Source organism: Lutra lutra, chromosome 13, assembly GCF_902655055.1.
Source record: "Lutra lutra chromosome 13, mLutLut1.2, whole genome shotgun sequence".
NCBI lineage: Eukaryota > Metazoa > Chordata > Mammalia > Carnivora > Mustelidae > Lutra > Lutra lutra.
Window position 1 is genome coordinate 60018355 of NC_062290.1, and position 12858 is coordinate 60031212.

The window sequence follows — 12858 nt, forward strand, 5'->3', positions numbered from 1 at the left end:
TTTTTTTTTTTTAAAAGATTTTATTTATTTATTTGAGAGAGAGACAGTGAGAGAGAGCATGAGCTAAGAGAAGGTCAGAGGGAGAAGCAGACTCCCCATGGAGCTGGGAGCCTGATGTGGGACTCGATCCCGGGATTCCGGGATCATGACCTGAGCCAAAGGCAGTCGTCCAACCAACTGAGCCACCCAGGCGTCCCTCATTAACCTTTTAATGATATTGAATACAAACTTATAGTTCTTGATGAGGTTATACATATATATATATATTCCTAAACTTTCTAATACTTTTATTTTTTACATTTATCTCTAACTAAAATCTATTTTTATTTACAGTGTGAAGTAGGGTTCTAATTTTTTCTTGCAACACTTGTTCCACTTATTAAGATACCCTTTTCTCCTCTAAATGGAAATAAACAGCATATTTCTCCACTCAGTAAGTTCCCACTTATATTTTGAGCCAAATCCATGCTGCTTTAGTTATCTTTTTTTTTTAAAGACTTTATTCATTTATTCGACAGAGAGAGAAATCACAAGTAGACAGAGAGGCAGAGAGAGGAAGCAGGCTCCCCACTGAGCTGGGCCACCACCCAGGCACCCCCTGCTTTACTTATCTTATTAGAAATTAGTATCTAGGGGGGGCGACTGGGTGGCTCAGTGGGTTAAGCCTCTGCTTTCGGCTCAGGTCATGATCCCAGGGTCTTGGGATTGAGCCCCGAATCGGGGTCTCTACTTAGCAGGGAGCTTGCTTCCCCCTCTCTGCCTGCCTTTCTGTCTACTTATGATCTCTCTCTCTGTCAAATAAATAAAAATCTTTTAAAAAGAAAAAAAAAAGAGAGAAAAAGATCCTTAGAAATAATATTCTGTTCAAAATTCCAATCATCAGTATCAAATTTTTAATCAGAATCCAAAATAGTTTACATATTACAATTAACTGGAATATCTCTAAGTTTGTTAACTGCCACTTGCATCTCCCCTCATCACCACGGCTTATCTGTTGAAAAAAATCTTGGTTGTTTAGTGTAAATATATCTTTGAAAAGTATTTTTTATTATGTTTGATTCTGGTATAGAAAAATACAACTGATTGTTTATAGGTGTTTTGGTAACCAATCAATCTGTTCAATTCTTAATTCTACTAGCTTATCTAAGATGCTTTGGGCTTTTCTATGCATATGATCATTTCATCTGCAAATACTGATGGGTGTTATTTGTTCTTTTCTTGTTCTCAAATTCTTTTTCTTTCCTTTGTCCTGGCTTATCCTCCATAACAATACTGGAAACAATTCATTTCCATTTCTATGGATTTAACCTATTCTAGCCATTTCATATAAATGTGGCCTTCTATGACTGACTTTCTTTACTTAGCATGTTTTCAAGGTTAATCCATGTAGTGTAGCATGAATTATGAATTCCATGTAGTGCAGCATGAATTCACTCCACCTTTTAGTGAATTATTATTCCACTGTATGGATATACCGTATCTATTCATGAAGTGATCGATATAAGTTAGACACATCTATACATTTAATCTGCATATGGGCCCCATATTAAATTCTTTAAAACTAGAGTTTCTTGTGTTTTCTTCTACAATTATATAGTGAGGAGAAAAATACAATTATTTCTTTCACTGTTTTATACCTGTAACTACATTATCTTATTCCATTTGGTATAACTTTTAATGTAACATTAAATAAAAATGGACAGCAAACATCTCTAGTTCCTGATTCATCTCTGGCCAATTAGGATATTTGCTGTTAATTTTACTTATTATATTTAAGTAATTTCCTTTTGGTTCTTTCTTATTAGTTTTTATTAAATTTTAACTGACTTCACCTTCTGATAAAAATCATTATTTTCTCCTATTATTTGTTGATGTACTATGAATATTTTCGTACTACGCTATCCTCTTATTTGGAATAAACCTTTATTATTATTATTCTTGATATGCTGCTAGGTATTTCTAAACATCTATTTAGAAAGTCCTCCTTTGTATTTGAGAGTTTTCTATTGTTCTTTGGGGATTACTATCTTTACTTTTGATATTAAAATTACATGGGTTTCATAAAATAATTAGAAAAAATTGGTTTTTTGGTTTTAAGAAAAGCCTGAAATCATTTGTATATTATTACATGAGAGTTCCTTACAAACTAGAAAAATCATCTGTGAAGCCATCTTATCACTGTGCCCCTTCAATGGTAAAATTCTAAGTAGCTTTTGCACTTATGTGGTAATTCAAATTTTTCTATTATTGTTGGGTCAATTTTTGGACCTTTATATATTTTTTTGCATTTTAAAAAAATCTTTAATTTTTTATTAACATACAATGTATTATTAGCCCCAGGGGTACAGGTCTGTGAATCGCCAGTTTACACACTTCACAGCACTCACCATAGCACATACCTTCCCCAATGTCCATAACCCCACCACCCTCTCCCTATCCCACCCGCCCAACCCTCAGTTTGTTTTGTGAGACTAAGAGTCTCTTAGGGTTTGTCTCCCTCCCGATCCCATCTTGTTTCATTTATTCTTTTCCTACCCCACCCCCACCATGTGGCATCTCAACTTCCTCATATCAGGGAGATCATATGATAATTGTCTTTCTCTGACTTATTTCGCTAAGCATAAAACCCTCTAGGAACTTTGTATTTTCTTTCTGTCCCCCCAGTTATACACAGAATTTCATTATAATAGCTAACAGCAAAATAATAATTGAGTACTTACCATTTGTACTAGTTTAAGTGCTCAGAATAGATTAACTCTTAATTCTCCCAACAACCCTTATGAAATAGGTGTTTTCATTTTACAATTGAAGAAAATTCTTTGAATATTTCTTATGTGTATGGATATAGGTCTTTTTTTTTTTTTAAATCATTCCTACTTCCTTTATATATTTGGTTCTTTTCACCTTAACCAAGCTCACAAGGCGCTAGTTATTCTTACCAATTTTTCAAAGCACCAGGATTGGGATTTGTGCTGCTTCTTTTTAAGTAAATTTCTATATTGTTAATTTTAATTATATTTCCTGGTAATTTGTTCTTTTCATTCCTTTTGGTAACTTTTTCCCTAATTACTCAATTAGTTCATTTATTTTCTATTTTTAAAATAAATAATGAAGGTTTATAAAATTTTCTCAGACAACAGCTTTAGGCATATCTGACTTTGATGGTATTTCCTTTAATTTTCCTCAATTATAATCTTGCCTCAAACATTTCAGTGTCATTTTAAAAATTACTTTTAAAGTTATGATTTATAATTTTATCAGATTATGACCACAAAGAATGTGGTCTAGAGAATTTTTTCTTTTTAGAACTTCTTACTGCATGATCAATTTTTTGAAGTGTTTCTTTAACATAGGATAGAACATGTCTGACAGAAGATGGTGCCTGGTAGAGATCATACTTTCTTTCAATTGTCAATATACAGTGTTTTCATTGTTTCCTATCATCTACTGCAGATGAAAAAAATGAATGACAGTTCGAGTTTCCTTCCTTTTCTAATTTCTATCTACAAACTTGAAAGACGAATTTTTCCTTATCCTTAAAATTCAGCAACTTTATTGCTGACTTCAGAAACTCCATAAGAAATCCAAACAATTCTGGTCTTGACTCTCTCAGGCTCTGTCTGACAAGCCCTCTTCTCAAATAGTCCCTCAGCTCCTGGCAGGAACAAAGGGAATAAGCCATCTACCTGTCATCCCTTTGGAGACCCATGGATACCTACCAACAAAGATGTACTCAACTGTCGTGCCTACTGAATTATCCAGAAGAACAGGAAGGGAGAGGGAAACAGAAATGTGTATTCAAACCACCAGCTTTCTGTTATCTCCTATTAATCTTGTTATCAGTGATTTCCAACCAATACATGAAACCATTCTGAGCTTTCATGACCTTGCTCCTAATTTTCTAAAGTTCAACTTTCTTTCAAGCTATGTAGAATTTAAAAAGAATAAACTTACCTAAAACAGCTTCAGTTTAGGAAAAATTGCTTCCTTTTAGGTAAAATTAAAAGAAATTTACAATGAAAAACCACCTCAACAAACTGCCACCAATCTTTAGCATCTGTATTTTCTGGACATTCTGTTACTATACCTGATCATGTATGTCAACCATTACTGCATTTTGCTGGGGTGGATGAGCAGCAGGGTGTAACAGACGGGGAGATACATTCGGAGGGTGGAAGGCTCGAGGTTCCTCTATTGCTTGCTGCTGTGCATAAGGGAGATGGTGATAGTTTTCATCTTGACTAATGGAATTATGTCGAGACAGACGATCCCTTCTTCCTCTCTGGCGCCTGACAGGAGGACTGTAATATAGCAAATGTCAAGAAAGTCATTTTAATATTTACTGTTGTGATCCATAAAGATTCTGTGTTGTCTCTCTTTGCAATACATCAGTTTATGCTAAGGCAAAAGCCTGAGTATTAAATAATTGCTCTGGTTCCCCATCAGCTCTAAAACCAAATTTAAACAATGTTTTTTAAAAAAAATTACAAAATTAGTATTCAGCTCTGCAAATATTAGAAATCAATAGCCCACTACTAGTCCTTTTTTGGGTTTGTTTAATTATATGAAACTGCCTTTTGTAAAGGCAAAAGTAGTCGAATATCAGCAATTTCACATGGCTTAACCCATTATTTTGCTCTCTTTATGTTATAAACATATAAATTTTAAGTGTATATCTTGCCAATATTCCATGTATGTCTAATGGCCACTTCATGTTTAGTCTATCTAGCTAAGATATATAAGATATACAGAAATACATAGTTCCTCAAATTGGTAGTTGCCAGAGGGAAGCGAGATAGGGAGAGCAAAATGATTGAAGGGGGCATGAGAGGTATAGGCTTCTAGTTATAGAATGAATAAGTCATGGAATGAAAGGTATAGCATAGGGAATATAGTCAATGGCAGTGTAATATTATATGGTGATAGATGGTAGCTACACTTATGATGAGCATAGTGTAACATATCTGTCAAATCATTATGCTGTACATCTGAAACATTGTGTCAATTATATTTCAGTTAAAAAAAAAAAATCGAGGTGAAAAAAAAAAGAGTTCCTACATACTCAAAATGAGAATTTTTCAAATATCAAGTAGAAAAGACATAACTGAAGAACATTTGTTTACAACTACAAATATAATAGTAACTCAGTAAATGCTAGAAATGGAAATCATTGAGATAGCGTCAGCATAAATATTCCTATAATACACAGAATTTAAAAGACTGGTTATGAAGGAAATCACTTTTACTCCCCCTACACCTTAGTCATCTATGTAGTTTAACACAAATTTTGTCAAGTTGTTATTGTGAGTAGATTTCCATTCTCTACAATTCCACAATTCATCTCCACTGCTTTCTATAATGGCTCAGCACTAGTGCAATTCAAAAAAGCAGCCTCATTCAAATGTACTCTACAGGGGCACCTGGATGGCTCAGTGGGTTAAGTGGCTGCCTTTGGCTCTGGTCATGAGCCCCGAGCATCAGGTCGCTGCGAGATGGGCAGGCTGTTTCTCCCTCTCCACTGCTCGTGCCCTCTCAAGCTCTTTCTCTCAAATAAAATCTTTAAAATAAACAAACAGGGGCGCCTGGGTGGCTCAGTGGGTTAAGCCGCTGCCTTCGGCTCAGGTCATGATCCCAGGTCCTGGGTTCGAGCCCCACATCGGGCTTTCTGCTCAGCAGGGAGCCTGCTTCCTCCTCTCTCTCTGCCTGCCTCTCTGCTTACTTGTGATTTCTCTCTGTCAAATAAATAAATAAAATCTTAAAAAAAAAAAATAAAATAAAATAAAATAAAATAAACAAACAAAGGGGCACCTGGGACACCAGGATCACGACCTGAGCCAAAGGCAGCTGCTTAACCAACCGCCTTCAGCTCAGGTCATGATCCTGGCATAAGGCTCCCTCCTTGCTCAGCAGGGAGTCTGCTTCTCCCTCTGCCCCCTGCCCCTCTCATGCACGTGCTCTCTCACATTCTCTCTCAAATAAATAAAAACTTTTAAATAAACAAACAAACAAAATGTACTCTACACTGGGCAAAAGAGGCCAAACAGTCCCATTCCAGACACAGCTGCACACATCAGGTCACCTCTCTACCTCTAAATCTGCTTCTTCTCACTCCCAACTCCCCAGTCTTAAAGAGAACAACAACATTCCTCTTTGACATTAACTCTTCAATAGTGCTCCTGATATACACCCCAGGTTCTTGTTTCATTAACTGCCTCCACTAACTTTAATATTTTTCTTTTTGCAAAATGTACTTATCTTTACTTCAAAATCTACATACTGTATTTCACTGAATTTAAGATGTCATCCACCCTAGTACTCACTTTTTTAAATGTTTTGAGATAATTTTAGTATAGTTTTTTGCATACCCTTTGCCCAGCTTTCCTTTATCCTAGTATCTTCCATAACCATGGAAAAATTACTAAAATTAATAAACCTTGGTATTGTACTATTAATTAAACAGAGCATATTTCAGATTTCACTAGTTTTTCCAACTATGCCCCCTCACTGCTGAAAATCCAATACAGGATCTCATTATTGCATATAGCTGTCATATCTCCTCTTTAATTTTTTTAGGGGAGGTGGGGAGGAGCAAAGGGAGAGGGAGATAATCTTAAGCAGGCTCCATGCCTGACACAGAGTTTGATGCAGGGCTCTATCTCACAACCCTGAGGTTCATGACCTGAGCCCGAAACCAGGAGTCAGATGCTTAACCGACCCAGCCCCCCAGGCACCCCTGTATCTGTACAAATATTTTAAAGGACTGTTGTACGGGGGTGCCTGGCTAGCTCAGTCAGTGGAGCGTGCAACTCTTGATCTCAGGTTATGAGTCTGAGCTGGCTGTAGAGGTTACTTAAAATTAAATCTTAAAAATAAATATATAAGATAAAAGACTTGGGGCGCCTGGGTGGTTCAGTGGGTTAGGCCTCTGCCTTCAGCTCAGGTCATGATCTCAGCGTCCTGGGATCGAGTCCCGCATTGGGCTCTCGGCTCAGCGGGGAGCCTGCTTCCCCCTCTCTCTCTGCCTGCCTCTCTGCCTACTTGTGGTCTCTCTCTTTCTCTCTCTGTCAAGTAAATAAATAAAATCTTTAAAAAAAGAAAAGAAGATAAAAGACTGTTTTACATTTTTTTAAAAGTTGCCAATTAAACAATGATATACCATCAATTCTAAGTCCTTAATAGATGTTAAGATGTGGGAAAATACATACCTTAAAATCAAAATAGAGTACATGTGCTTAAATCATTCATCTAAAAATCTACTCAACCTATAAACTTTAAGGGCCCCTTTATTACTGTATTATTCCATTGTTGACACTTGTTCTCATCTTCCTACTCAAAAATCATTTCAGCAGCACTCCAACAAAACACAATTAAGATCCAAGTCCTCATGCTGACATTCAGGTCTATTATTTGATCCCCTTTATCTTTACTATACGGCCTTTCACTAAATGTTATGTGTGCCTTTGTGATATTTAGAAAGCGGAATAATTTTTAAAATCTATAAATAAGAAATAATAATAAAATATGGACAAATATTTCAGTTGACTTTATATTTTGTTCATTTTTGGTGTATCATTTGCCACAAAACTGTTCTGTCCTTTTACCTGCCTTTTGTTAGACTTAGTTTCCTATATGTGTTGTTAATCTGTTTTTTTACAGAAGCTATACATTCCTTATTTCTATTCTCCTAGTGATGACCCTTAATTTTTAAATATATACTTTCACTTTTCAAAAAACAACACCTAGATCTACTCAGCATTCCTGATAGGCAGAAATTAAACTCTTCTCTCCGCTCTATTCCCAACTCACGTGCAGATCTTTTCTGAATTTTTCTTTTTTAAACAACAGGCCTTTACTCAGACTTAATAGTATGTCTTTTTCATTTCCTTTGCTAACCAATGGTCTTGAATCCTAGTTCTTGCACTCACTCTTCTACTTCCGGGAGAGAGTACAATTTTTAACAATTCTTTCAGGGAGGATTTCTTGCAGTCAATTCGGTTTCTTAACATTTAAAATGCAATTATATTTTGGCTTTATACTTAAGTGATAAATCAGCTGGCAGAACTCAAAGTTTGTGTCTCGGAATATTTGTGAATTTTTATTATTCTTGGTGTATGTTCTGCAAGTTCACCAAAATCTTGTTCAACACTCAGTGTTTCTTAAATTCTGAGAATTGTTTTGCATTATTTCTTTAAAAAGGTCCCTTCAGACCTAGATGTCCATCAACAGATGAATGGCTAAGGAAGATGTCTCTCTCTCTCTCTCTCACACACACACACCCAAACACACACACACAGGAATACTATCTAGCCATCAAAAGAAATGAAATCTTGCCATTTGCAATAACATGGATGGAACTAGAGGGTATTACACAGAGCAAAATAAGTCAATCCGAGAAAGACAATTATCATATCTCTCTGATATGAGGAATTTAAGAGGCAGGGTGAGGCGTTGTGGGGGGTAGGGAAGGAAAAAGCGAAACAAGATGGGATGGGGAGGGAGACAAACCGTATGAGACTATTAATCTCACAAAACAAACTGAGGGCTGCTGAGGGGTCGGGGGGGTTGAGATAGGGTGGCTGGGTTACGGACATTGGGGAGGGTATGTGCTCTATCAGTGCTGTGAAATGTGTAACCCTGATGATTCACAGGCCTGTACTCCTGGGGCAAATAATACATTATATGTTAATAAAAATAATAAATGAATGAATGAAAAAATGAAGGAATGTTTTCTGGGATGTAAAGAAAAAAAAAGGTCCCTTCAAGGTGCCTGCTTAAGCAACTGTCTTTAGCTCAGGTCATGATCCCAGGGTCCCGGGATGGAGTCCCACATCAGACTTTCCCTGCTCTGTGGGGAACCTGTTTCTCCCTTTCCCTCTGCTTGCCACTCCCCTTGCTTGTGCTGTCAAATAAATAAAATCTTAAAAGGAAAAAAAAAAAGGTCCTTTCAACTGTCTCCATGTGAAAATATTAGACATACTTAAAACCGATGGCTCTGTCTCTATATTTAAACATTTTTATCCACACTTTTCATTTTGCCTTTTACACTGTATCTGGGAAAATTTCTCCACTTGATCTTCCAGAAACTAGGACACCTTTTCTGCACATTTCCTGAGTTCTAAATTTTTCTTTAGTCAGGTTTCTAGTTGACTTTTATGAATATCCTCTTGCATCTCTCTCATGTTATACTTACTCAAAAATTGTCTGTTCTATTAACTGTTAAAGTTGTTTTACTGAGTTTAGTGTCCTTCTTTCACTTTGTGTGCTCATCTTTGTATCTTAAATTCTATTAGACTGCTGCTGAATATTGTATCTGCTTGCACAGCCTTCTTCTGGGAGGCAATCTGGCAGCTAAGCCTATAGCCAGCCTATAATAATGTACCTAATGGAGAATGAGGTTAAGGAATAACACACACTGCTGAGCAGAATAAGCCTGTAAGTCAGTTTTCTAGGTAAGTGCTTCCTCCTATCCTCCCCACTCTGTGTTTCCATGAGCTTAGAGCATGATGCTTCTCTTCAATTTAACAACCCATAACTAGTTACTACTACCATCTGGAAATAGACACTTCTGACATTCCCCTTCTGATCCAAAGCTTATCTATGACCCAGCAATTGTGTTCCTAAGCTTACGTGCTAGTGAAATGTTTCCACATGTATACCAGAACTGTTCTTAATAACAGAATAGAATAGAACCTTAATAAAGTTTCTTAATAATACTCTATATAATACTAAGAAACTGAGCATACCCATTATTCAATAGATGGATAAATAATGGGGTATCAATATAATGTAAGATTATACCAAGTAAAAATAAATGAACTACTGCTATCCATATTAAAAACAGAATGTTTGAGAGGTGCCTGGGTAGCTCAGTTGGTTAAGCCTCTGCCTTCAACTCAGGTCATGATCTCAGGGTCCTGCAATCGAGCCCCGCATCAGGCTCTCTGCAATGGAGAACCTGCTTCTCTCTCTCTCTGCCTGCTGCTCTGCCTACTTATGATCTCTGTCAAATTAATAAATGAAATCTTAAAATAGAATGCTTGATAAAGTCAAAGAAGAATACATTTAAATGAAAGTAAAGCCAGCAAAACCTATAATCATGTTGTTTTAAAACACATTCCTAGGTATTAAAAAATAATTAAAAATGGAATGATGTCAATCACAGAACAGGGTTTATCCTCTAGGAAGGATGAACAGGGGCTTTTGAATTATTAACAATGTTCTATTTTAATCTGGGTGTTGGTACACTCGTGTGTTATCCTTTTAAGTGTATGCTTGGTTTACATGTTCTTCTGACTGTATGACACACTTCATCATAAAACAATAGAAAAGAGTACAGTAGGTGCTCAGACTGTAAGCTTGAAAAAAAACAACCATATTGTCTCATACTATTGTGTTTAACAGCTATAAAATATTTTACCTGGGTTGACATACATTATTTTAACTTAAATAAAATTGGGGGGAAATGCACCAAGTAATGAAAAAGCTTTAGTGTGTCAATAGAATATAACTCAGAAACAGGTTTATTTTGTCTCATCTGGAACAGAGAATGGTGTTTTCCTTGTTTTGTTTTTAACGTTTTGTTTGTAAGAGAGAGAAAATGCACACAGAGGAAGAGGGAGAAGCAGGCTCCCCGATGAGCAAGAAGCCAAATTCCAGACTTGATCCCAGGAAGCTGGATGGTGACCTGAGCTGAAGGCAAATGCTTACCCAACTGAGCCACCCAGTCATCCCAAGAATGGTGGTTTTAAGATCCTTCAGTATTAGTTTCCCAGGGCCACCATAACAAAACACCACACACCAAGTGACTTAAACAACAAAAATTAATTTTCTTACAGCTCTGGAGAGTAAAAATCCAAGATCAAGGTGTCAGCATGATGGGTTTCTGGTGAGAGCTCTCTTTCTGGTTTGCAGATGAACACCTTTTCACTGTGTCCTTGCATGCCAGAGTGAGTGAGCTCTCTGGTGTCTCTTCTTATAAGGACACCAATCCTATTGGACTGGGGGTCCTACCCTTATGATTTCATTCAACCTTAATTACTTCCTTAGAGACTCCATCTGCAAATATAGCCACACTGGGAATTAGGGCTTCAACATATGAATTTTGAAGAGACACAAACTTTCAGTCCTTAACACCTTCCTAACTCAAGAGTTTCAATGCTTCTTAGATTATTGACATCCTGGACATGCAAACACCTGTCTCACTCCAAGGATACACAATTCTCTGAAGAAGGAATATTATGAGCTCAGGCCACAACTGAAGAGGAAGAAGTTCAGAAGAAATACACTGCTCTGAGAAGGAAAGCCAGGGGCCAAGTACTATGACAGAGAGGACTGAGCACTGTAGTAAAACCTCAGTCAGTCTTTCATACCACAGGCTCTACAGTTTTATAAGAAACCTAATTAAGCTCCCAATTGCCTTAAAGATAAAGAAATAGGTATGAAGTGAAAAAGAGGTAGCTCATTTCTAGAGTCTCCATATTCCCTTATAGTTTGGAACTATAAAATGCATTTTTCTGTAATCAGAATTGCAGGCTAACCCACACAAAGCCTTAAACCATAAAGTAGATGAATTCATATATAATAGTATGGATTCATTTTAGATAAATCACCGTAGCCTCTTTCAATTTCTTCACCTATCAACCACAAGCTAAATGAACTCTGATGCTCTAGTGTGGGAGTCTAAACAATGTGTCATGTTTTTCATGTGTGAGTGTAGGAGTACATATGTGTTGATGTGTTTATAAAATGGCCGTAGAAAAAAAATGCTTTCTGACATTAAAAAAAAAAAATCTCATAAATCTACCAATGGAAGAAAATTTAAGAAATACATTGTCATCAACTAACCTTCTTCTGTTGCGTGCAGGTGTGTTGCATCGTTCCCCTGAGAAGTGATGTTGGCTTGATCGAACTGAAGGGGGCTGCCTATTTGATGTCATCTCCCATGGTCGCATTGGTGGTGAGGGAGCTGGTGATGCTGATGTATAATCAAAGACTGAATGAGAGAGGCGCTGTCTCTTGGGACTCGGACTATCTTCACTCTGCCAGTGCAACAAAATCAACTTAATGAAACCTTTTAAATATTTTGCATTACTATACATGCATAGGTGTTTAAATATATTTACCTCAGAGAGTCACGGAGAGGGAAAATATGTTGTCAACCCAAATTAAATATCTTTAAAGAACAAAGATTCTAGGCAAGGGAAGGGAGATACAAAATAACTATCAAATGAAAAGTAAAATCTGTTTCTTAAAAATCATCATAAAACTCATCAACATATAAGATATACAATAAGGTGATAAGCAACTGTATGGAACTTGACCATTTTTTTTTTAGACATTTATTTATTCATTCTAGAGAGAGCATTGGTACTGGGGTGTAGGGGGCAGTGAAGAGGGAGAGAGAGAACCTCAGGCAGACTCCCCACCAGTGTGAGCCCAACACCAGCTTGATTCCACAACCTGAGCCAAAATCAAGAGTCAGAAGCTTAACCAAATGAGCCACCCAGGCACTCCTTGACCATTTCTTTAAAACCCCAACGCAACTGAGCAATTCCACCACGCTCCCCATCCGTTAAGCTACTCTTTTAAGGGTCAATTCTCATCTAAGAGATCAATGAGTAGGGGGTATAATTCAAGTAGGCCCTTGATTTGATTCTAAATAACACTCTTCTGCTTCTTTATTCCTATTGTTAAGGCCATTAATTTTCTTTAACAAGGGTTATAGGAATAAAACAACATTTACATAAAACAAAGGAACCAGGGGTGCCTGGGTGGCTCAGTTGGTTAAGCCTCTGCCTTTGGCTCAGGTCATGATCTCAGGGTCCTGGGATGGAGCCCCACACTGGGCTCCCTGCTCAG

At 36.9% G+C, this 12858-nt stretch overlaps 1 protein-coding gene across 15 annotated transcripts in view; it reads right to left on the reverse strand.

Moving 5' to 3' along the window:
* RNF38 (ring finger protein 38) overlaps window positions 1-12858 on the reverse strand; it is a 133004-nt gene that overhangs the window by 17634 nt on the left and 102512 nt on the right. For 14 of the 15 annotated variants that reach the window (XM_047699566.1, XM_047699568.1, XM_047699567.1 and 11 more), the window contains 2 exons: window positions 11845-12038; window positions 4088-4301 (listed from right to left, as the gene is read on the reverse strand). In XM_047699566.1, the coding sequence (XP_047555522.1) occupies window positions 4088-4301; window positions 11845-12038 (408 nt within the window). Of the gene's footprint in view, window positions 1-4087; window positions 4302-11844; window positions 12042-12858 lie in introns of all 15 variants that reach the window. The other variant, XM_047699579.1, reaches the window with a different exon arrangement.